Source organism: Bos grunniens, chromosome 10 (genome assembly GCF_055505025.1).
Source record: "Bos grunniens cultivar Pamir isolate PY7600 chromosome 10, Bosgru_T2T1.0, whole genome shotgun sequence".
NCBI classification, from domain to species: Eukaryota; Metazoa; Chordata; class Mammalia; order Artiodactyla; family Bovidae; genus Bos; species Bos grunniens.
In genome coordinates, this window is record NC_141174.1 from 22,371,577 (window position 1) to 22,396,388 (window position 24,812).

General features: G+C 41.3%; 1 protein-coding gene across 3 annotated transcripts in view; it reads right to left on the minus strand.

Annotated features, from left to right (window-relative positions):
- Positions 1-238: 238 nt before the first annotated feature.
- Positions 239-24,812, minus strand: part of EXD2 (exonuclease 3'-5' domain containing 2) — a 56,020-nt gene continuing 31,446 nt past the window's right edge. For all 3 annotated transcript variants that reach the window (XM_086320045.1, XM_086320047.1, XM_086320046.1), the window contains exons 3-9: positions 21,177-21,433; positions 15,109-15,235; positions 9,094-9,425; positions 7,853-7,959; positions 7,463-7,598; positions 5,990-6,346; positions 239-3,645 (exon numbers count right to left, since the gene is read on the minus strand). In XM_086320045.1, the coding sequence (XP_086176171.1) occupies positions 3,429-3,645; positions 5,990-6,346; positions 7,463-7,598; positions 7,853-7,959; positions 9,094-9,425; positions 15,109-15,235; positions 21,177-21,433 (1,533 nt within the window). In that variant the 3' untranslated portion in view covers positions 239-3,428. The remainder of the gene's footprint in view (positions 3,646-5,989; positions 6,347-7,462; positions 7,599-7,852; positions 7,960-9,093; positions 9,426-15,108; positions 15,236-21,176; positions 21,434-24,812) is intronic.

The window sequence follows — 24,812 nt, forward strand, 5'->3', positions numbered from 1 at the left end:
CAAAAGCTCTTTCTGTCTGCTGGGCTCCTGAGAGTCTAAAATGAGGGATTAAAATGGCTTTATTTCAACAGAACACATTTTGCCATCTGATCTCTGTCTGTGACATGGATAAGAATAAGTAACTTATGGCTGCACTCTTAAGAGGGAAACAAATCCCTGAATATTATGCTTTGTTCGCTTTAGGATGGCAAATCAGTAATTGCTTGTTTATCCGTGGGGGGGAAAAAAGGCCATAACCTTTATTTTAAAATAAAATTTTTTATTTTTAATTAATATTTTTTACAATTTTCTTTTAAAACAAACAGTATTTCCAAAAATCACTGCTGCAAGGAGGAATGAGGCAAGGAAGGATGGGAGCAGAAGGGAAGCAGAAAAAAGACTCTGAGGCTGCAATCGTAATGTTCAGGCACATCAGAGGGGCCTTTGCTGTGACACTGTCTGCTCACTGCTGCTCACAGAGAAGGAAACTCAGCGAATGCCCTAGGGCGTGAGGGAAAGGGTCAAAGGCAAACATTCCCATCACAGAAACCCCTAAAAATGGATATCAATTTGTACTCACTCCAGCAACATGCCTCCCCCTCCTTGCAATCCAATTTCTAAGGTTCTAACCTAAATAAGTTAGCAAAGTTATAGTCAAAGATTTACACACAAAAAAGTTCATTGCATACATCATTGATATTAGCAAAGGATCCAAAGCAACCAAAAATTTCAACAGTGTGGGCATGGATAATAAAGTAAGGTAGAGTTACTGGAAATCTACTTTCAAAGATTTAAAGAGACAAGAAATTACTTATGATACCAGGTTAAATGAAGGAAACATAGGATACTAAGCTTTATATATGACTCTCAAGCCTGTTTAAATACTACACACAATATATGCATTTTTAAATACTGAAAGGAAATTCATAAACATACCTGCAGAGATTAGGTTTGTTCTACACGGAGGGATGATGGATTTTCATTCTTTCTTTAGATTCATCTCTAACAAGCATACACATGACTTTTATATCAGAAGAAAAAATTGTTTAAAAATATGCCTACCCTAAAATGACTCATTTGAGATAGCTATTGTCAGTCTTAGGGACAGGCTGCTAAAGTCCAAGGCTGATTTAAAAACACGAAAAGATTCAAATCTAAACAGCGTGTGTTCTAAAAAGGACAGAGATTGCGTGTGCCATAGTCCAGATTTTTCCTCTGTCTTGGCTGCTGGCTCTGTGATATTAAGCTCTGCAGGGAGTTCTACTGGAGAACCCATTCCTTCTACCCTCAGCAACCACAGCTCCTTAAACGACCTCTTAGGACATGATTCTCACCTCTAAGTGTGAGGATACAGGGAAAGAGAAAGGGAGTGCCCTACTCTCTTAAGAGAAAGAGGTTTTTCTTATAAAACTTATCAAAATGACTCAAAACCAGATATACACAATCTGAAACATAAGTCTTGAGTTATGTCCAAGGTTCGGGTATAAAAGCCACTTATTTCTCAAGAATGCTTATAAAGCAAGAGCTACAGGCGCCCCCTTGTGGCAAGCTTGACTACTACGACGACCACCCATCCGTTTGGTCCTCTGCCGCGGGCTCCAGTGAAGTGACAGCCCTGTAACAACCTAGTGTGCTGAACACAGGGCCCCCAAAGCAGCTGGTACTATTTGTTTTCAAGAGTTTTTGATTTAGACCCCAAAAACACCTATTTGAGGACGAGTGGGAAGGGAAGAGGAAAAAAATGCAAGATGTGCATGTGTGGTGGGCTGCTGTCCAGGGGTCAAAGCTAGGGGTGGGGGTGGGAGGCGGGGTGGGGTGGGGTGGGATGGCATAGGGGAGTCTGTGCATACATACCATGGGCTTCCCACGTGGCGCTAGTGGTAAAGAACCTGCATGCCAATGCAAGTTAGACATAAGAGATGTGGGTTCGATTCCTGGGTGGGGAAGATCCCCTGGAGAAAGGAATGGCAACTCACTCTTAGCATTCTTGCTTGGAGAATCCCACGGTCAGAGGTACCCGGCAGGCTATACAGTCCATAGGGTCTCACAGAGTCGGACACGACTTAAGTGACTTAGGACACACCATGGGCTGCCACACAGCAGGGACCTATAGGATAAAGATCTCCTTCCCCAAGAGTATTCACTGATTTTACAAAGTTATAAAGCAAAAAGTTTTACATTTACAATTCATGAACTTTGTGCTTAGAAGTTGTTTTACTTATCAATGTTAGAGCAGCCATCACCAACTCAGGCACAGCTCCAAAACAGAGTTCCTGTTGAATTATGGCCATAAAAAATTTTTTTAAAGCTTGTTAAAATCTTGTAAGGTAAGAAAGTTTTCCTTATACTTTAAAAAAAGATCCTAATCACTAATAAGTTGATTTCATGCTCAAAGTGGTGGCCTCACATTTAGAAAGATGAGAAACACCACCGTTTTGAACATCAAAACGGATTAATTAATCCCAGTGTCCCAGGCAAGATGGGAGATGGAGAAATCCTCTCACTGCAACCTGACCAAATGGCTCTGGGAGAGAATTAAAGAGCTTAAAAGAGGTCAGTATTGCAAATCTGATAGAACACAGAACACTGAAGGGACCAGATACTGATTCTGAGAAAAGATAATCTTCCTCTCAGAAAGGGATTACGCTAAAAACCTTGACGTTCTGGGCAGGATTGCAACAAACAGCCAAAAGCTGAGCAAATCATCCAAGTTCTCTAGGGAGGTGGTGCTCGTGCTTCTCTGTGGCCCACCCAGGCCTCTTTCCAAAAAGAATCCCCTCCAGGGCTAGGGTGAAAACACGTGGCAGGAAGCTGCTGCCTTGGCCCTGAACAAGTAAAGGGGAGCATTTTCAAGGATGTGTAATAAACCGAAGCAGCCCAGCTGGGCCGGATCCCCATCCAGGTGAGCTCCAGCACAGCATCAAGCCAAAGAACTTCTAATCATGAGGCTGAGCTGGGAGTATGAATCCAACCCCCTTCTACCTCTCCAACCTCTAGAAGAACGTTTTATTTTTTTCTCCCTCCTAACCAGATGGGATTGAAATACTTGACAGCTCCTGTTTGAGATAAACCAACATGCTGGACAGGGAAGAAAAAAATATTAAAAACTTGAGAGTCTTGACAAGACACTTCAGGAAGAATCCTTCATGTGTCGCCTGTACAGGGAAAGCATTATAGGGAGAGGGGAAAAATATGAAGGCCAAGGTTCCCGTTTGTCCAGAAAAGGGCGGAATAGAGAATTCTCACTCTGCCCAGCTGAAATTCAAAACCAGGAGCACCCCTGAAAGCAACAGCCTTGCTCCACCAGAAGCATCCTGGGATGATCACGACGGGTTAGTATTGTGAGTTGTGTCACCAGAATCTGACAATGACATTAAAACAGGAAGAGGTGACTTGGCACCCCCCGGCTCCAGCTTCCCAGGCGTCCTAACCCGGAAGGGAGGTGGCGATCACGACAGCTTGATGGGAAGGTCCTCCCCGTATTTCCGGAGCAGCTTCTGATGGTTGTGGTCCACCGACCACTGCTGGGGCAGGTGCCGGGGCTGCATGGAGTCCAGGAAGTGCTGCCGCCAGCGGCTCTCCAGCTGCATGAGGGAGCGCAGCCCGCCCTGGGTGTGGCGCTGCACCACCTTCAGCCCGTGAGGAATGTAGTTTTCATTGGAAATCCTGCCAAGACACGAAGGACAAGGGTCTGAGGAAAGCAAGCACAGGACAGCATCTCAACAGCTCCAGGTGCTGTGGGCCAAGGGGCTGCCATGGGGTACAGAGAGAGGCTATGGACTCCTGAGGGGCGGCTACTTTGATGCTTTTAAAAACATCTTTCCCATATCTGACTTTCTAAAAATAGTTCGAACATACTAAGCACAATCAATCCCAGAGAAGGCATCTGGGGATTCTGAGCTATACTTATGGGAAGGCCACTGCACAATGCTCAACCCTACTAGCGGGGGCCCACTGCCTAGCGGATGATGGGTGGAGAACAGAGGTCTTTCACTTACTCAAGGGTTTCCTTCCTATCGGCTCACCCTTCTTTTTTTTTTTTTTAATATTTATTTATTTGACTGCACTGAGTCTTAGTTGCAGCACGGAGGATCATCAATCTTATTGCAGTGTGTGGAATCTTTAGCTTCGGCCTGTGGGATCTAGGGCTTCCCTGGCAGCTTAGATGGTGAAGGATCCATCTGCAATGCAGGAGACTCAGGTTCAGATCTAGTTCTATCAGATCCAGGGATAGAACCTGGGCCCCCTGCACTGGGAGCGCAGAGTCTTAGCCACTGGACCACCATGGAAGTCCCTCGCCCTTCTTTTAAGCTACTCATTCTGATCGATACTTAGTCTTTATATGAGCTCTTCAATCAGCCCACATGTTTCGGGTTTTCATCACAGTGTAATACTTGAATGTAAAATAAAGGCGACATATTTCTTTGGTGCCTTCATTCTCGTACAAAGAAATGCCAAACCACATCCACAAGACGTGTTTTGGTCACAACGAAATGCTACCGTGGTTGCTCAGTTGCACAGCTCGTGCTGTTTAATGAGAAGATGAAGCCCTGCTTCCTTTCTCACTAAGATGCCTTGTGAACAGTGCCACCAGCTCCTGTGAATGAAAGGCTTTCTCTGTCTGGGATTCAGTTCTTCTCCCTGCGTCTACACCCCACTCTCAATCCTCCCCATCAAGCCTGTTCGTGCCCTCCAGGTATTTGTGGGGCATTTTCTTATTTAGCTCACAAGCATACCATTAACTTGCCTAACTTCCCTCAAACAGCTGTTCTTCTTGGTCCTAGACACCCAAGCCCAGCACCCTCCCATCCAAGGCAGCAAGATGAATTTACTAGATAGGCTGGTCACCAAAAGGGGAAATGTAGCTGTTTTAGGAAATACATTTGGGAACTGGTTAAAGGAGCCTGTCTCCTTAATTTGTAATATAATCTTAACCTTAATTTTGAGGTATCTAAAATAAAGTTTGGAAAATAGTCTTAAGAATAATTTTTAAATCTTGAAAGATTTAAAAAAATACAGGATACAATGTTAGCAGAAACCAATAAGAAATCTAAATCCTACCTCACAGGGTTGTTATAAGAAATAATTAAGGCAATTAATATAAAGTTTATTAACTGGGCTAAATAGATTAGCATATCTATAAAAATTTGTTCAATAAATATTTGTTGCTATAATTAAGTTTATGGGGGTATTTTTAAAAAATAACAAAACACTATAGGCAACCAGCAGGACTATCAGGACTTGTGAACTTATCAATTACTTCAATCCCTGGAAAGAACTGACAAGTTGGGAAGCAAACTATAATAGGCAGCCCAGAGTTTTTATCATCTGGGCCATGTTGCCATTCATTTCTCAGGACTATAAAATGCCTCTCATCTAGGGACACTGAATTAAATGATATGAATTCAATGAATTCGACTAGGTACTCAGGGGGAAAGAGAAAGCAAGCAAGGAAGTAAAAACATAAAAAGTAATTTAAATACTAACAGCAATCCTGGCCAACATGCCATTCAGCAGGCCAATACCCTGGAGGGCAGGTTAGAGACAGGAAACATGAACCGCTGTGTCTCAATTCCCACCGACCTGGATACGGGAAAAGATGCAAAACCACACACACTGTACTTCACAGGCGACTCCAGAGACTGGAGGGGTATTTCTTGACTCTGATTTTCCTCTTATGTGCTGACCAGAAGATTTCCTTCTGCAGAGAATGCATAAGGTTCAACTCCAGTGCCTTTGAACTCTCCTGCTCATTATGAAAATGGCTGGACATATGGATATGATCTTAAAAGGTCAAGGACAGAAGGCAAGTCTCCTCTAGAAAGTTAATCAGCAAACAGATTGCTCTGTCCTAGGTGCTTGGTTATTTTGAGCCACACAGACTTAGTGGGGTGAGCCCGAGGCTGCCGCAGGGTACCTGCTTCTGCCGTACAGGCACTCAAACCGAGCAGCTGGCGTAAAGACTCTAGACCAGTCCTCACTCCCCTCTGAGCAGGACCGCAGATCATACCTGGTCTCCAGGCTGGCTGCCTCCTGAAGCATCTCCTCCGTGACCCTGTCTGTGCGGTAAAACTCTCGCAGCCCCTGCAGCAGCTCCTCCTTCCGGTGCGCAGGCAGGCTCTCGGCGTTGAGCAGGGCCCTGGCCCCCGAACGCACCTGCCGGCGCTCAGGATCCTCCAGCAGGCGCAAGCCCTCCTCGGAGCCAATGGGGGCCTGGAACTCCCTGGCCAGCTGCTGCTTCAGGTGGTTGTCGTAGTAGTTGGAGATGGCGTGGCAGGAAGTGCAGAGCAGCAGCACATCGTGGGAGTTATGGTCCTTCATCTCGATGGGGAAGTGCTTCCGGTACTCGTGCGGGATCACGTTCTTCCTAAGGGAGCCGGCACAAGGCAGCGCGCATTAGCCGACAACACAGACGGAGCACGGAGTCGGCAGGTGCCCCACTGGGATTCTGATCTGGGCCTAAACACGACTGAGGAGCTGGGGCCCCGCAACCCAACAGCCATGACGTAAAGGCCCGACTACCTATTCCAGTCTCCACCCACCTGCCTACGGCCCTTGGGTCCCCCTCTCCTTGAAGTGAGCGCAGACCACCGGCTCCCCAACTCCTCTGGCAAGCCAGGGGTAGGAAGAGGCTAATAGCCACCTCTGGGAAGGCTGTGCTCCCCAACGGAAAAGTATCTGAGAAATGAAAAGAAATTCTAATGGCCTTTAACATCTGGAAAATAACTCTCTCAAAGCACGCAGCAGGTAACCACTACTCCCGAAATTTTGGAAGCCTGGTGACCTGTAAGAGCCCGTGTCCTTCATCTGAAGAATCCTTTACTCTCAAATTATTTCCCTGGTTATTCATCGAAGTCCATCACTGTCTTCTAAGGAAAACTAAGCTCTCAGGGAAAACTCCTGGCCACCACAACTGTTTGTCTCACTTTGCAAGGAGAGATAGGAGCCAAGTGAGTTACCACTCCTCAGTAGCCAGGGAGAAAGCCCAGGTGTCTGCGTACCCGGGCCCAGTGGTAACGTCACCTTCATTGCCTGGGGACCTTGACGCAGAATAATCTCAGACTATTCCAGAGGGTGCCTTCAGGTCACCTGGATACTGATGTACCCGAGTCACAAAGCCTGTGAGCCACTCAGGGGAGGATTGCAAGGACACAGAGAGGCAGCTTCTGAAGGAACTGGTCTCCGTTCCTTCATGAGCAAAAGGGCACGACTCTCTTCATGACAAACTGTTTTGACAAGAGTGTTTCATTCTGAAAACCAAAAACTGGCTCTGGTGGGGGGCAGGGGGTCGTGGCAGGCACCACTACAGCAAGGCCAGGCAGAGTGTCGAAGCTCTCGGGGACACTGAGATGCCCCCTGGGGACAAGTCTCTAAGCCAAAGGGGCAGCCTTAACCAAGCCCGCCGAGGGCCCTGCATGTGGCTTGAAGGGCTACTTCCATCAGAGGCAGACAAGAGGGCAGCCCCACCCTGCTGGACACTTACCGAATGTACGAGTCTTTCTTGCCACACACCACACACAGATTCTCTTTAACCATCAAGTAGTAGTCTCCCGGGGATTCTGGTCTGCCCGCAGGTTCAAACTGCAGCTTGACCACAAAAGGTTCTTCACTCACCAGCTCTTAGAGGAAAGAGGCAGCGTTAGAGCATGACTGCCCGCCCACCTCTCCCCCAGGAAGAAGCACCACCTCAGTGGTTCTCTGCTGTATTCTGGGCAGAGATCACTATTTCTGGGCTTTGAACAGCTCCATCCCACGTGTCTCTAGGGCTCTCTGCCTTCTATGCATCGCAACCCCCTCCCTTATCTCAGCCCCACTCCAGTCAGTACCCACATGCTCCCAATTATAAATCAAATATGACGGCTGAATCTCAAACCTCCGATGCCTTTGTCCAGGTACCACTGAGCTTTTCTTCGATCACAAGTGCAGAGGGGCTGTCCATCTGGAGCGTGGAGAAAGCAGTTATCGTACAGAGGTGATTTTCTGGGGGGAAGGGAGAGAGAAATCTAAAATTTGGAGCAAACTATTGATCAAGGTATCAGCTACCTTCCTATATTCTGAGTGACCCAAGCCATTCATAGGGTCATACGTTACATTTATGGGGGGAAAAAAAATGGTGAGAAACCATGTTTATTCCTCCATCTACAATGGGCTAGGAAAGAGAAATTAAAGTGAATTAGTTTATACCATTAGTTTTTATATTTATAGATTGGGAAATTAGTGTTTACATGGTTCTACCATCAAAGCAAGCAGGAACAGAACATGAAGAAACTTCCCTGTAATCCCTTGATTAAACCAAGTCAATTAAAATTCAAGCTAAAATGATGAATGCCTTGTGGATTTATTTCTGGCCCATACGCAATACTCGCCTCACTCTAATCATCTAATTCCTAAAGGCATTTTGCTTAGAGGAACCAAACTTCCACTCCAAAGTATTTATTAGTCATCATTCTGCAATAGAGACATAAGCTGTACAGGAAAATTCTCATTGACTAGAGAATAACATAAGTTTAGGGCCTGGATACCATTCTAAATAACCAAATACCAAATGAGTAAGAAATCAGATGATGCATTTCTCCTGAAAAGTCTGAGGCACTTCATGTTACTTTGCTCTCCTGAAGCAAGCAAGGAATAATAATTATACCCCCTGGTGGCTCAGATGGTAAAGAATCTGCCTGGAATGCAGAGGATCCAGGTTCAATCCCTGGGTCAGGAAGATCCCCTGGAGAAGAGAATGGCAACCCACTTCAGTATTCTTGCCTGGAGAATCCCATGGACAGAGGGGCCTGGAGGGCCACAGTCCATAGTGTTCACAACTGAGTGACCACACTTTCACTTTTCTCATCTATAATAGAATACAGATCTAAGGTTGTATCGAGGTCAGTGACGAAGCTAGGCTAAACACTCCTCATTTCCACTTCCACTGCTCAAAATAAAACAGTAGAAGGGTAAATAAAAGGGAAAAGTACACAAATAAAGGCTAGCTCCAAATGTCCCTGAAGGAAAGGAAAAATAAAAATCCTTGGAGAGCCTTCTTCCCAGACCCAGGGTAAAGCATCATGCCTTTTGCTGCAGGCCGGGGAACTGAACCTACCAGACACAGAAAAACTCAGTTACCTGGCAGAATAGCCCACTCCCAGGGGCTTTCTTTTATGTTTTCTGGGGTCTCTCCCTTGCTGGTTGCCTGGCATCGTTCCATCAGCTTTCGACTTCTTATTTCTTGTCTTCTGCTGAGATTCTGTTGCTTCCCCATTAACCTCTTCTCCTGATCGGCTAAGCCCTTTACTTCGGAATGGGATATCTACCACATCCTGACATTTCTCTAAGATTTTTCTCCAGACAATGTGGTCATCGTTTTCTTCTAGAGTCGAATTCCTAGAGAAAGGGTATCCAAGAAGATGGAGAAAGAGAGCCACTGAAATCTGGGCATCCCTGGCAGCATAAATTACCTGAAGAGAAAAGTCAGAGATCAGTAGAATCCAGAAGGCGAACCAGAGAGAGCAAGTTCAAAGTCAGTCACAAACACAAGAGACCGCTTCCAGATTCTAACTCAAGATGCACAGTAACTCAGGCACCATCTACTCCTTAACACCTTTTCATTACAAAGAAAATTAAAACTAGACAAAAATAAATCAAATGGTATAATGAACCCTCATGTAACATAGATAAAATAATGACTTATTCTACATGCTTGAAATTCCTATCTATATAAATCAGTGAAGTTTCCTTCTATCTGCTATCTGTCTTCTATCTTCTGTTTTCTATCTTCTATCTGCCCAAACCTGCTGGACACATTTTCTTCCAGCTTGGGGTAGGGTACTTATCACAGGTCTGACAGCTAGTACATGAATTTCACTTCGGAAATGGTGATCATCTAGAAAAACTAACACCAAGATTCATTACGAGGCCTGTGTGACTACTGATCAGAAGCAAACTGCTGTACACATCAATACGATGTGTAAAACAAGAAAAACAGCTTCAAACATGGACCTCAGATCAAAAGTCACAAGGGTCCATCTCTGGAATTTATGTATTTAACAATAGTAAGTCATTCTCTCAAGCAACTAGGCACAGGCAAGCTGGTCATAAATAAAAGTAGTCAAAACTATTAATTTTATTAATAGCTTTTCCTAACAAAGCCTCTTGAAAGTGAAAGTGGAGAGTGAAAAAGTTGGCTTAAAACTCAACATTCAGAAAAAGAAGATCACGGCATCTGGTCCCATCACTTCATGGCAAATAGATGGGGAAACAGTGGAAACAGTGTCAGACTTTATTTTTGGGGGCTCCAAAATCACTGCAGATGGTGACTGCAGCCATGGAATGAAAAGACGCTTACTCCTTGGAAGAAAAGTTATGACCAACCTAGATAGCATATTGAAAAGCAGAGACATTACTTTGCCAACAAAGGTCCGTCTAGTCGAGGCTATGGTTTTTCCAGTGGTCATGTATGGATGTGAGAGTTGGACTGTGAAGAAGGCTGAGCACTGAAGAATTGATGCTTTTGAACTGTGGTGTTGGAGAAGACTCTTGAGAGTCCCTTGGACTGCAAGGAGATCCAACCAGTCCATTCTAAAGGAGATCAGCCCTGGGATTTCTTTGGAAGGAATGATGCTAAAGCGGAAACTCCAGTACTTTGGCCACCTCATGCGAAGAGTTGACTCATTGGAAAAGACTCTGATGCTGGGAGGGATTGGGGGCAGGAGGAGAAGGGGACGACAGAGGATGAGATGGCTGGATGGCATCACCGACTCGATGGATGTGAGTTTGAGTGAACTCCAGGAGTTGGTGATGGACAGGGAGGCCTGGCATGCTGCGATTCATGGGCTTGCAAAGAGTCAGGCACGACTGAGAGACTGAACTGAACTGAACTGAACAAAGCATGTAAGGACTTTAATTAAAATTCCTTTAATTCACCTTTAATAATCAAGCCTGGTAGATAACACTATTAGTATGGATCTTTTTTCTGTGTGTACTTTTAGAACAACAACAAAAAAACCAGAATACTAGAAAAAGAAATTTGGATAAAATTTTCCACATAGACTTAACCATCTACATATCTGTCAGCAAGCAGTCTTGGAAAAGAAGGTGTTTGAATGTGAAGAGTGCAGAGTACTTTTTTAACAAATTATTTTCAAATGATAAGGAATCCAATGCACTTTCAATGGTGCATTGAAAATTGAAAATTGAAATTCCAGCATAAATGGTGCTGGAATAGCTGGGTATCTACATGCAAAAGGACAAATTTGGACTCCTACTTCAGACATCACACAAAAATTAACTCAAAATGAATTATGAACCTAGGTGTAAGAGCTAAAACATATGATTCTTCAAAGAAAACATAAGAGTAAGTGTTCATGACTTTAGGTCAGGCAACAATTTCTTAGATATGACAGTAAAGGCATCAGGAATAAAAGAAAAAATGGATAACTGGACCTCATCGAAATGAAAACTTTCATGCTTCAGATGATCCCATCAAGTAAGTGAAAGGAAAATTTGCAGAAAATGGGAGAAAGTATTTATAAATTATATATCTGATAAGAGATTAGCATCCAGAATATATAAAGAATATGTATGCATACACACACATTGATCTGTTAAAACTCAACAATTTAAAAACAAACAACACAATTAAAATGTAAGCAAAGGATCTGAATAGACATTTCTCCAAAGAAGATATAACATTAGCCAATAAGCACATGAAAGATGCTCAGCATCATGGGTCACTAGGGAAATATAAATTAAAACCAAATCAAACACAATATGGAAAATTGGAACCCTCATATATTGCTGGTGGGACTATAAAATGATGGTTACTTTGGAAAATAGTTTGGCAATTCCTCAAACAGTTAAACATAAAGTTATCATATGACTCAGCAATTCCATTGTAGGTTATTTACCCAAGAGAACTGAAGATGTATGTCCACATAAAAACTTATACACAGATATTCAGAGTGGCATTATTCATAACAGCCTAGAAAAAGGAAAGCAACTCAAAACTCTACCAAATGATGAACAAATAAACAAAATGTGGTCTATCCATACAATGAAGTATTAGTTAGCAATCAAAAAAAATGAAGTACCAGGTCCCATGAGTTACTGCAATCAACTCATATTACTGCTTTGTTTTACTCAGTGTACAGAGTTTGGGTTTTGACAGGTGTACGTTATATAGTGGCTAAATCACAGAGGATCTGGACCTAGTAATATCAGGGGTGGCAGAGGTTGGGGGCAAAGTGTCATCAGGCAAAAGAGGGATTATGGGAAAATCTACATATTAAATAATGAGATAACCAGCACCACCTCTTCCACTCAGCTACCAGAATATAGGCTGTGGGCTTATACTTCTTGGGTAGAAGACTAGAAGATTCATGTCTGGAAAAACTGAGTGGCCTGAGAGAAAAGTCTTACAGTTACTGACATTTGATTATAATTTGTAGTTACTGATAATAAAACCCACTAGTCAAAGAAATTTGGTTATATGTGCTGTGCTCTCATTCCATTTCTTTAAATGTCATTATGGTTATAATTAAAAAAAAAACAATAAACATTTTGAATGAATAAGAGTCTCTGGAAATTCTGAATTTTCATAACAATATGGATCACAAATCTGGTTTCAAATTTGGTGGCAATTAACCTTTTCTCCCCAGTGTTTTATTTTGAAGTTTCAAACCTACAGAAAAGAATGGCAACTAACATTCACAGCTGCCAACATGTGCTTTCTCTCTTTATACACATACACCAAATACTTCTCTTCTGGCTGAACACATTTCCATATTAAGTTGCAGCTACTATGATACTTCATCCTTAAATACTTTAGTGCATATCTTCTAAGAACAAGGACATTCTCCTACATAAGCACACCACTGTCACACCCAAGAACTATAACACTGACAAAATACAATAATACACGGTTGCATTCTAATGTCTCCAACTGTCCCAAATATGTCTTTTAGAGATGCTGCATGACTCAGGATTTTTCGTATATTTACAGAATTGTGCAACCTTCATCATATCAATTTTAGAACATTTTCATCAGCCCAATAAAAATTCTTATATCCTTTTGCAGTCATCCCCTATTTCTTCCAGTCCTAAGCAACCACAAATTTGTTTTCTGTCTCTAAAGATCTGCCTGCTCTGAACACTTCATATAAATGGACTCATACAACATGTGATCTTATGTAACTGGCTTCTTTCACTTTTTAGCATAATGTTTTCAAGACTCATCCATGTTGTAGCATGTACCCTTTTAACTGTTGAATAATATTCTACTGTATGGATATACTGTATTTTATTATTCATTCATCAATTGGCACTTGATTCAATTGGCCAGTAGATTCAATTGGTGCTTTAATGTCTCCTTCATAAATAAAAATGGATATGCAAGGATCTAAACATTTCAAAAAAAATCTTTAACATGAAAGACAAAGACCAAATCAAACATTTAAAATTAGAAATTCAGAGGAAAAGGACGCAATTCAGGAAGGAAAAAAAAAAACTTCAGAACCTTCAATACTCTAAGATAATAGAAGATATTATCAAACAAAAATGAAAAGTTATTTTAAAGGTGAATATTCAGAGAAGACCAGGAGCTCTTATAACAATAGGGATAATTAAAAATTTGAGTGACATATTGAAAGATAAACTTGAAATTTCCCAGAAGATAAAACAAAAAATATAGAGATGGAAAACCAAAGAGAAAACATTTTACTAAGACAATAAGAAGATTAATTCAAGGGATCCAATATATATACAATATGAATTGTAGAAACAAAAGAAAGGGAAATTTCCTAAGAAATGTTATGAGAATGATTCCCTGAACTGAAAGACATAAGCTTCCAGATCGAAAGGGTCCACTGAATTCTAAGACTATAGGGGAAAATGTCTCACACTAATGTATATCATCATGAACTTAAAAACTAAGAAAGAAGATTTTCCAGAAAGAAAAACAAGTCACATACTCAACATCAACACTGGAAGCTACAAGAAACACTGTCTTCTAAGTTCTGAAGGAAAATGATTTCCACCCTAAAATGCTATCCTCAGCCAAAGCATCAGTTAACAGAGAGGAAACAAGTATCTTTTCCAATGTGCAGGGCGTCATAAATTAACCTCTCATTCTCCTTTTCTCAGGAAGCTATTTTCAATGTACTCCACCAGGACAAGAAAGTAAAAAGACAAGATTTGTACAACAGAGGACCTGCTATAGCAGAGAGGTGATGAGAATTCCCACTCTGACGGTAAACACAAACAGGATGAGAGTCTGGCAGGCAGGGCTACAGAGCAACCGGTCCTGAAAGCAACAGGAAGACCAAGGACTCCGCGAGGGCTAGCTCCAAGGGAAACTTAAATGACTAAGTTACCTGACTGTGTCTGAACCAGCAGAGAGGAGAGTCTGGAGTAGACATAGTTAACAGGTATACAGAAAACTAAGCAAATGAAAATATAAATTACTACTCCTGGGAAATCAAAGAGTTGTATAAGAAAAATACTTAACTGCAACTGACTATGTGGAGCAGCTATAAATAATATCAATATAAGTAGATATTAATCTGATAAAAATGACGATTTACCTCTATTGGGAGCATGGGGGAGGGAATAAGTATCTGGGGATACAGGAATTGCAAGAGCACTAAATCACGATTTCCACAGCAAGAAGTGAGAAAATAATATGTAGAAAAGGAAAGAGTAATATATGCATGCAATTTTAAAATATAATGATAATTATCAGAAAAAAATGAAATTGGTTGCCTCTGAAAAGAAGGAAGAGCAATTAAGAATGGGGGAGGAAGGCAGGAGAACTACTTGCTGTTCCTTATAATAAGTCTTATAACACTGTTTTTTTAAAGTATGCATTTTTATTCATGATAAAAATTTTACATTTTTCTGAAATCCCTGGCATATAGTAAATGCTCAAAAAAAAAAAAAGAAAGAAAGAAAGAACAGGGAGTCTTACCCTTTTATTCAAGCAGCATGTACATTATTATAGAGCATTTATCTTGAGTATCATCAAGGAGGCTATTTTAAGGCATTCCCACCCAACATACATCATTTTGAGGCTTAGAGTTCTTTAAATAATTATACTTTACAAGCAATGACTCTTCCACTCTTCAACTACTCTGATAGGAGAAGTACCTGGTCCTCAGTAAGATTCTCAGCATCCCAGTTGCTGCAGCGAAGCAGAAGGGACTTGTCCAGAGGAAAGTTCAAAACAGTCTCAGAGAGTGATTTCAGGCTAAGCCCATTAGAGAGCAAATTGTTTCTACAAGAAATAAATAAAATCAAGTGTCAAAAACGGGCAAAGGACAAGAATAGGACAATCAAAAAAAGGCATATAAATGGCCAATAAACAAATGAGATACTCAATCTTACCACATCAAATAAAACAAAAAGTATATACCATTTTAAACTCTCTCAGATTATGAAGATCTTTAAAAATAACTAAATCTAGTATTGTGGAACATGAAGAATTACAGTCTAATCTAAAATTTGTGAGCTGAACATTTGTTCAATCTTTATGAAAAAGTTTGTCAATAAATGTTGTTTGTTGTTCAGTTGCTAAGTCGTGTCCAACTCTTTGTGACTCCATGAATTGCAGCACGCCAGGCTTCCCTATCCTTCACCATCTCCCAGAGTTTGCTCAAACTCGTGTGCATTGAGTCAGTGATCATACCCAACCATCTCATCCTCTGTCACCTTCTTCTCCTCCTGCCTTCAATCTTTCCCAGCATCAGGGTCTTTTCCAGTGAGTCAGCTCTTCCCATCAAGTGGCCTAAGTATTGGAGCTTCACCTTCAGCATCAGTCTTGCCAATGAATATTCAGGGTTGATTTCCTTTAGGATCGACTGGTTTGATCTCCTTGCTGTCCAAGGAACTCTCAAGAGTCTTCTCCAGCACCATAGTTTGAAAGCATCAATTCTTCAGCACTCAGCCTTCTTTATGGTCCAGCTGTACATGACTATTGGAAAAATTATAGGTTTGACAGTACGGATCTTTGTCAGCAAAGTGATGTCTCTGCTTTTCAATATGCTGTCTGCTGCTGCTGCTACTGCTGCTAAGTCGCTTCAGTCGTGTCCGACTCTGTGCGACCCCACAGAAGGCAGCTCAACAGGCTCCCCAATCCCTGGGATTCTCCAGGCAAGAACACTGGAGTGGGTTGCCATTTCCTTCTCCAATGCATGAAAAGTGAAAAGTGAAAGTGAAGTTGCTCAGTCGTGTCCGACTCTCAGCGACCCCATGGACTGCAGCCTACCAGGCTCCTCCATCCATGGGATTTTCCAGGCAAGAGTACTGGAGTGGGGCGCCATTGCCTTCTCCGAATATGCTGTCTAGGTTTGTCATAAACGTAGGAATGTCTAGGTTTCCCCATTTTTCCAAGGAGCAGGCAATCTTTTAATTTCATGGCTGCACCCACCATCCACAGTGATTCTGGAGTTCAAGAAAATAAAGCATGTCACTCTTTCTATTTTCCCCTCATCCATTTGCCATGAAGTGATAAAACCAGATGCCATGATCTTTGTTTTTTGAATGCTGAGTTTTAAGCCAGCTTTTCCACTTTCCTCTTTCACCTTCATCAAGAGGCTCTTAAATTCCTCTTCACTTTCTGCCGTTAGGGTGGTCTCATCTGCATATCTGAGGTTGTTGATATTTCTCCTAGGAACCTTGATTCCAGCTTGTGATTCATCCAGCCCAGCATTTCACATGATGTACTCTGCATATAAGTTAAATAAGCAGGGTGACAATATACAGTCTTGACTCCTTTCCCAATTTTGAACCAGCCCGTTGCTCCATGTCCAGTTCTAACTGTTGCTTCTTGACCTGCATACAGATTTCTCAGGAGGCAGGTAAGGTGGTCTGGTATTCCCATCTCTTTAAGGATTTTCCACAGTTTGTTGTGATCCACATAGTCAAGGCTTTTTTAGCTATCAAAATTTTGAACAGGAATATTCTGTGATTTGATAATTCTACTTCTAGTAAATTATCCTCAGGCAAATGTACATAAAACAATCTTCATTACAGCACTATTTATAGTAGCAAAGAACTGGAAACAATCTAACACCCTCAATAGAAGACTAATTAAATATCCATGCAATTAAATTCCATATAGCTGTTAAAAATAAGGATGTGGATCTATATTGATGTGAAAAGACGTCCATGACATATTAGCGAAGTAAAAAGAGATTATGAAAGAAAACATATGTTATGAACTCTTTGTATTAATATATATACAGTACACAATAAATGTGTGTATGTGACTCTAGGTATGTGAGAGAGAAGAAGCACAAAGAGTTAAGTAGAAAGATATTAGTCAAATGTTAGTGATGCTATCTCTAGGTGTAGGGTTTGGGGTGATCAGAAATCCTTACATTTTTTATATTTGAATTGGCTAGTGTTTGTGCATTATTTTTCAAATTTGAAAAATATGATCCTTCACTGAGGGAGTGAAGATACCATAAAATAAAATAATCTTCTGCTCTTTTAACACTTTCTGATTAAAATAGCTGCAGGGAGGTGAAAAAAAATTAATTTAGCCAAAGATCGGAGAGTTCAAATAAAGGTTAATGTAAAACTAAGAATATATCAGCCCAAAAATAGAAAGAACAAATCCGTCTACACAAGTGCAGCTGACTTCCTGGTTACCAGGTGAGAGCTTAGAAGTTTTAGAGGAAGCTAGGAGATGAGGTTCCCGTCAGTGTTAAAATATATAGGACTCCCTCGGTTACTCTGAAAAATGAAATCATTATAATGGTAAAGAAAAGGAAGTCTTTCCTTACAAAAACAAGCAGTAACTTGATGGATTTCATCACCCCCTAACAGCAGCACTGACTAAAAAGTTTAAAAAGATCCAGATATACTTAAGTAAAATATATAAGGTCACGGTTCAATTCACGGAAATGAAGACTTTGAGGTAGACAAACTACTTTCTCTTTAAAATCTTTTCATGTTTTCCTTTATAATAGTAACTATAAAAGAAATGAATGCTTATCGTTAAAAATACAGACAACAGAGAAGAGTAATCGGTGAAAAGTAAAAGTCCTCCACCCCCGCACTTCCGCGCCTCAAGAATAATGACCCTTATGAGTTATGCTGTGGCCCTTCCAGACACATTCTACAAATAAACAAGCAAAGAGGTGGCTAGATGGAAGAGCAGATACAGTTTTTTAGATTTGCTCGGTGTTGTTCTGAAACTTGCTCAATCACTTAATGCACTGGGGACCTCCTTCCATGACAGTAAATACTTACTTTATCCTTTTTCATTTTATTTATTTTTTTAAATTTTATTTCTGGCTGCAATGGATCTCAGTTGCTGAGCATGGGCTTTCTCTAGTTGCTGCGGGCAGGGGCTGCTCTCTAGCATCAGTGTGCAGGCTCCTCACTGCAGTGGCTTCTCTTGTTGCGGAGCACAGGCTCTATGCACGTGGACTTCAGCAGTTGTGAGGTACAGGCTTAGTCGCTCTGTGGCACATGGGATCTTCCAGGACCAGGGATTGAACCTGGGTTCCCTGTATTGGCAGGGAGATTCTTGCCACTGGACCACCAGGAAAATCCTTATTTCAATCTTTTTAACATCTATCCAATTTATCAAGCCTTGGTATTTTGTAATTTTTGAAATCATTACCCTCATTGAAAGACAGCACTTGGTTTTTATTAATTCAATTCCATTTAGGTCATTAATCTTTTTTCAAATGTCATATTTGGGCAAGCTTCACATTTTTTGAGGATGAATTAAAAACAAGAGGCCATCTTTGCCACTTCAAAGTTTCACTAGGAAAGATTCCAGAATCATACACAACAGTCTCAATAATGAATTATCTTCTGCACAGAGTCGGACATGACTGAAGCGACTTAGCAGCAGCAGCAAAGAGCATGAAGAAAAGAGAACAGCATTACCAAGAAAATTTTTGTTCTTTTCCAAAGTCAAATGAAAGTATCAACCTCTTACAGCCGACATCAGGGACAACCTATAGCTAAAAGTGTTAAGTATAATGTCAAATTTCTTCTACTATAATGTCAAAATTTTTATATTTTACTACTGAAGTATTCAATAATAAAGAATGTTTAAAATTTTGTAAGATTTCATTAAAAATTAAAAAGCTGAATGCTTCATTCTTATATCTAGAGAAGTTTACAGTAATATTCCACTTTGGCCAAATTTTTATTTTGACACTTGGCCATTCTGCATTTAGCCATGTAAGTAAGGATACTTATAACTTCTATATACTCACAATGCATGGGTGTGTGCTCAGTTGCTAAGTCGTGTCTGACTCTTTTGCAACCCCATGGACTGTAGCTCTCCAGGCTCCTTTGTCCATGGGATTTTTCAGGCAAGAATACTGGAGTGGGTTGCCATTTCCTTCTCCAGGGGATCTTCCTGACCCAGGGATTGAACCCACGTCTTCTGCATTGCAGACAGATCCTTTACCGCTGAGCCATCAGGGAAGCCCATATACTCATAAAGAGGACTGTAACTGGATAGAAAGTGATCTGGAAGGACAAACCAATTGAATGATCATAGTGCTGAGGGTGGTAGTAATGATAAGGATGATGACTGAAATTTACACAGCACTCTGACTATATGTCAAACACTATTTCTAAATTCTTTACATAGTTTAACCCGTTCAATCCTCACACCAATCCTATGAGATGGGAATATTGTTATTTCTACTTTTTACAGACAAGGGAACTGAGGAACAGTGAGGCTCAGGAACTTGCCAAAGGTAACACAGCTGGTAAGAGGAAGATGGGGACTCCCACCCACATAGTCCGCTCCAGAGTCAATTCCTGGCCACTATACACACGTCCTCTAATAGCAGTAACTGTGGACACTATGGTGACCCAAGGACAAAAGAGCAGATAAAACCAAGGAGGGTCTTGGAAAGCAGGAATGGAAAAATCAGACCCTTATTGCCTTTCCCTCCCCCATGAGGTAACTATTAATGGAGCAGTATAACCTGTCTCCCCTCCTACCCCATAGGGAGGAGGTATTTGCCTTAATCTTCCCCGCACCCAGTATACGTACCTCATCCAATCAGCAAATGACCCGCAAGACCCCATCCCACTCCTTGTACCCTGGGTATAAAAGTGGACTAAGGATCCCCAATCAACGTCGGTTCCCTTGAGCTGGTCCGTTAACAGCGTCTCCCACTGTAATAAACTTAATTTCCCTCTCATTCTGTCTCATGTTTGGAAAAATTCTTTTCCAACCCACACCCGGACCATGACAGGCACCTCTGGGGAGCCAGTGCCAGGGGGAGGAAGGCCTGATGAAAAGCAGCTTTTGCTGGTAAACTCCAAATACTTTTACAGAGCTAAAAAAAATTATACAGTAAATATTTTAATATATTATTAGAAAAAATTGACACTTTATGAGTTTTACTTACTAAGCCAAATTACTAAGCCAAAATAGAATTTCATTTAATACTAAAAAAATTATGATAAACATAGATTTTAATCAGGCTTTCTCTTGATTTATCAAATCCTCCAAACTTTTTGTATCAGTGCCATGGAGAAAGTCAGGGATAAAGGCTGTTTCAGTTCACACTATTAAAATGTGGACCACAAATATACATGAAAATATACCTTTAAAAGAAGGTAGAATTTCCCTAATAATAAAATGCCAAGGGAAAGGACAATCTCTTCCTCTCAGTGCAGCATTAGGTTTCATTATTTTTGGCCTAAAGCATGGTTTGTACGTTCAAATGTTTATCAGGATGAGTCAGGGGTTACAGCAGGAGAGGTGGGGACTCTAGCAAATTGAAGAAAACACGCTCATCTAAAGAGGACAGTGCTGCCCGCCAACTGTTACCACCCAGAACTGACTTCATGTAGTCAAATCACCCAAGAGAAGCTAGAAATACAGATTTTTACATTAAATCTTCTGGACTTATACTAAAATTCCCCCAAATATCATACAGGCAAAAAAAAAAAAATCTGCAACTCTAATTTGCCCAAGGAGCTCATCAGTTTACAACCTGTAGCTTATAGAGACACCTTATTAATGTTTCACTAAAAAGACCAGTTCTAGGTAGCTAAAGTTTTACCAGAAGGTGGAGTATTTCCTCACAAATTCAATAGGCATCTCGGATGCCTCTAAGCTTCTAAAGAATTTTAGAGGCTTCGTTATTGAGTCTTAGTGACCTACAAGTTTTGCTAAAATATTCGCCCCACAGCTACAGGAAGCCAAGTGTTCATACAAACCACACCTCTGCCTCATGGCCAGGTAGCGGAGGTCCAGGCACCCCTTCACGACGAGGCCATAATCCTGCAGAAGCTTGCTGGCGTCTTCTGAACACCCTACTCCGACTTTTAAAATTGTGCCGTCTGCCAAAATGTCCAATAATGTTTTTGGTAGTGTTTTTCCTCCACAGATCAGCTTGGGCAAGCGAACCAAGACACAGAAGCCACTTGGAGAGGCCATCTGAAGGAGTGACAGAGGACTGGCTTTGCCTTCGGAATTCACCTGCAACAGAGGAAAACAGGGCCACACTCACACCCAGCACGGCACCAGGAACAACGTGGCACTGCGGCAAAAGCGTCTGAGAGGCACATCCTTGACTTCCCCGAGAGAAGAGCTGACCAGTCTGGCTCAAACCTAGGGATGAGCCTTTGCTAACAAATGCAGTGGACTCCGAAGCAGCAGCCTAAACAGGTTCCTGAGGGCTGAAATATGAGCAGGCCTTAAATAGTGACCAGCTGACCTGGAGGAGCACTGGAACACACACACTGGCACAGTCATGTGAGACACATTGGTTTTAAAAAGCTAAGGAAATGAGTGCCAAATGAGAATACAACATAGACTCTTTAATGTGCATGCTAGTAAACTGACTCATTTATAGGGCATCACGGGCTGAAGATCTGATTTTCACAGAGAGGCAGGAAATACAGTACTAACAATAAGCGGGTACCTGCCAATATAATAAATCCTTGCAGCACAAAGTGCTTTCTCAGCATTTTATGTTCATGAGCTGTTCATAAAAATGTATACTGAGCATAAGCTAGGATGCTTATATCTTAAGAGATAAAAATAACTTTACATATTAACTGATTTAGTTTTTTTTGAAGTAATAGATAAATTGGAGAAAATGCTTACAGCTAAGGAAATTATTCCTAGAAAAGTTTACATACAAAACTCACATTAATTCAAGGCCCCCTAAAGCTATCCACGGAACCCAAGTTAAGCATTCAATAAATTTCAATCCTTCTAATTTTTCAGGAGAAGAAAGGTAAGGCCTACAAATGAGGTAAATTGCCTAAACACGGAGAAATTGGGGCAAAGTCAGAACTGGAACCTGAGTTTCCCAATCTGTAGAATGTAGAAGAAATAGTCTAGATCAAGAATCATAAAATTAGGAGGGACTTCATCCTCAGCTTCTACTTCTATACTAAGTAAAACCATGGTTTAACTCACAAAAGCTTTAGGAGTTCCCTTCTCAGGCACTGCTTTATCAGTGAGCGCTACTCCATATCCTCAAATAAAACCAGGTCAGTTTGATCTCCAATGTGTCTGTTTCTTGGGGCTCAGCCAAAGTCAACAAGATCTAGAAGAAATTCAACTACTGGCTCCTGTTCTATAATAATTCACCTGGATGTGGCCAAATCACCTTTTTTTTTTAGTAGTACATAATTCCCTCACTGTATAATATAAGGTTTCTCCAAGAAAAAGTAGAAAATCTCCACTTCTAATATTTAGCACTGCTGCTGCTGCTAAGTCGCTTCAGTCGTGTCCGACTCTGTGCGACCCCATAGATGGCAGCCCACCAGGCTCCCCTCCCTGGGATTCTCCAGGCAACAACACTGGAGTGGGTTGCCATTTCCTTCTCCAATGCGTGAAAATGAAAAGTGAAAATGAAGTTGCTCAGTCGTGTCCGACTCCTAGCGACCCCATGGACTGCAGCCTTCCAGGCTCCTCTGTCCATAGGATTTGCCAGGAAAGAGTACTGGAGTGGGGTGCCATTGCCTCCTCCGTTAGCACTGCTAATTTGATATAATACTCACTGCTAATTCCTAAGGCCAGGGATCTTTGAAAATCTTTTCAATCAAGTTCCACTGTCTAAAATACATTAAATAGATAGATAAGTTATCTTTTTAATACTGTTTCTGGATTGTGCTTAATATCTACTGAATGATAATTAAGGTTTTTCCACTAGGAATCCAAATGTTTATGATTCCAATAGGTACCCAATTTATACTGAATGTATAATTGGAGGAATAATGCTTCTAGCAGAATCAATTTGACATAAAGAATAAGCTATCTAGTTTTAATTTCTTATATTTCATCCTCTGCCAACATCTTTTTGCCCTGACATCACTTACTACCCATGGAAAACAATGAAATTCTTGGTTTACCAATGCTATATTTAATAGGAAAAAAATACACCATATTTTAATTTTGTTAGTCTTATGCAATCCAGTGGTCAATGTCTTTTTTCTTCTTTTTGGATTAGTCAACTCATAAAAAATATTTGGGACATACACAATAAATATACACATGCATTTTAAATCGTATAAATGTGGTACTATACTAATGATATAGATGTTATTGAATAAACACAAGAGCAAAAAATTTTAAATGGATGATGCCATCAATCATTGTAAACAAAATTTCTAACACTTTTCCCATATTTCAGTGATTTACTTAGAATTGGTTTAGAGATTATGGAAAAGTCTGTGATTCTTTAAATGACCCCACGATGGCAGCAGGGAGCAAAGAAGAATCTGAAACCATATTTATGGGCTGGAACAAAGTTAACTAGCGGTAAAGAATCTGCCTGCAATGCAGGAGCTGCAGGTTCGATACCTGGGTTGGGAAGATCCTCTGGAGGAGGGCATGGCAACCCACTCCAGTATTCTTGCCTGAAGAATCCCAGGGACAGAAGAGCCTGGGGGGCTACAGTCCATAGGGTCGCAAAGAAGACACGACTAAAGCGACTTAGTGTGCACACACATTGAGCACCCCCTCTGTGGAGTTAATGTATCAGTTAAATTAGACCATGGCTTTGAGACAGGAATGAGCTTGTCCATTCGGGTAACAGAATGAAGGCCCAGTGAGGCTGGAAAATAGTAAGAAAGAGGATGGAAAGAGAACAGGAGACAAAATGAGAGATGCTGAGAGGCGAAAGAATGTGAGTCATTAAGAACACATAAGTAATTAAGACATCTTGGTTTTATACAATGCAGTGGAGGCTTTTTTTAGGCAGGGAACTGAGATGATCAAGCATGCATTTTTAAAAGATCACTTTGCTAACTCTGTGGAGAAGGGATCGTAGGTATATAAGAGTCCAAGTAGGGAGGCCAGTCAGGAGGCATTGCAAAGGTGCAGATAAGAAATACTTGAGGCTTGGACTAGGAGGGAAATAGAGGAGATGTAGAGATGTAGACGATGTAAAATCTATTTCAGAGCTAGCATTGGTAATACTTCCTAAATGGAAGGGAAGGGTTAATAGTAAGGAAAAGGGAGGTGACTTCAGGCAAGCCTGAAGCCTAGGCCTGCAGAGGGATGCTCTTGGGAAAATGACCTTCACTTCATTCAGTCTTTATTACACTAATTATTTGCATCTGTTAAGCAAGGTTGTCTATAGTCAGAGACTCCAGAAAAAATCAGGCAAGAGTCAGGGGTCAGAAAGATATTTAACATCTCCATCCCCTGCCTCCAGGAGAAAGGCAATAATAGCTTCTATAGCATGGCAGAATCCTCATTTTGTACAGAATTTATCCATAGTTGCACATCACCATGGGTAACTCGGGGAATCTGGAAACACATACCTCTATCTGGGAGAATGCTGTGTTATTTCCTGCTTTCTATAACTGCTTCTTTGAATTTCCATATATTTTGCCAATAA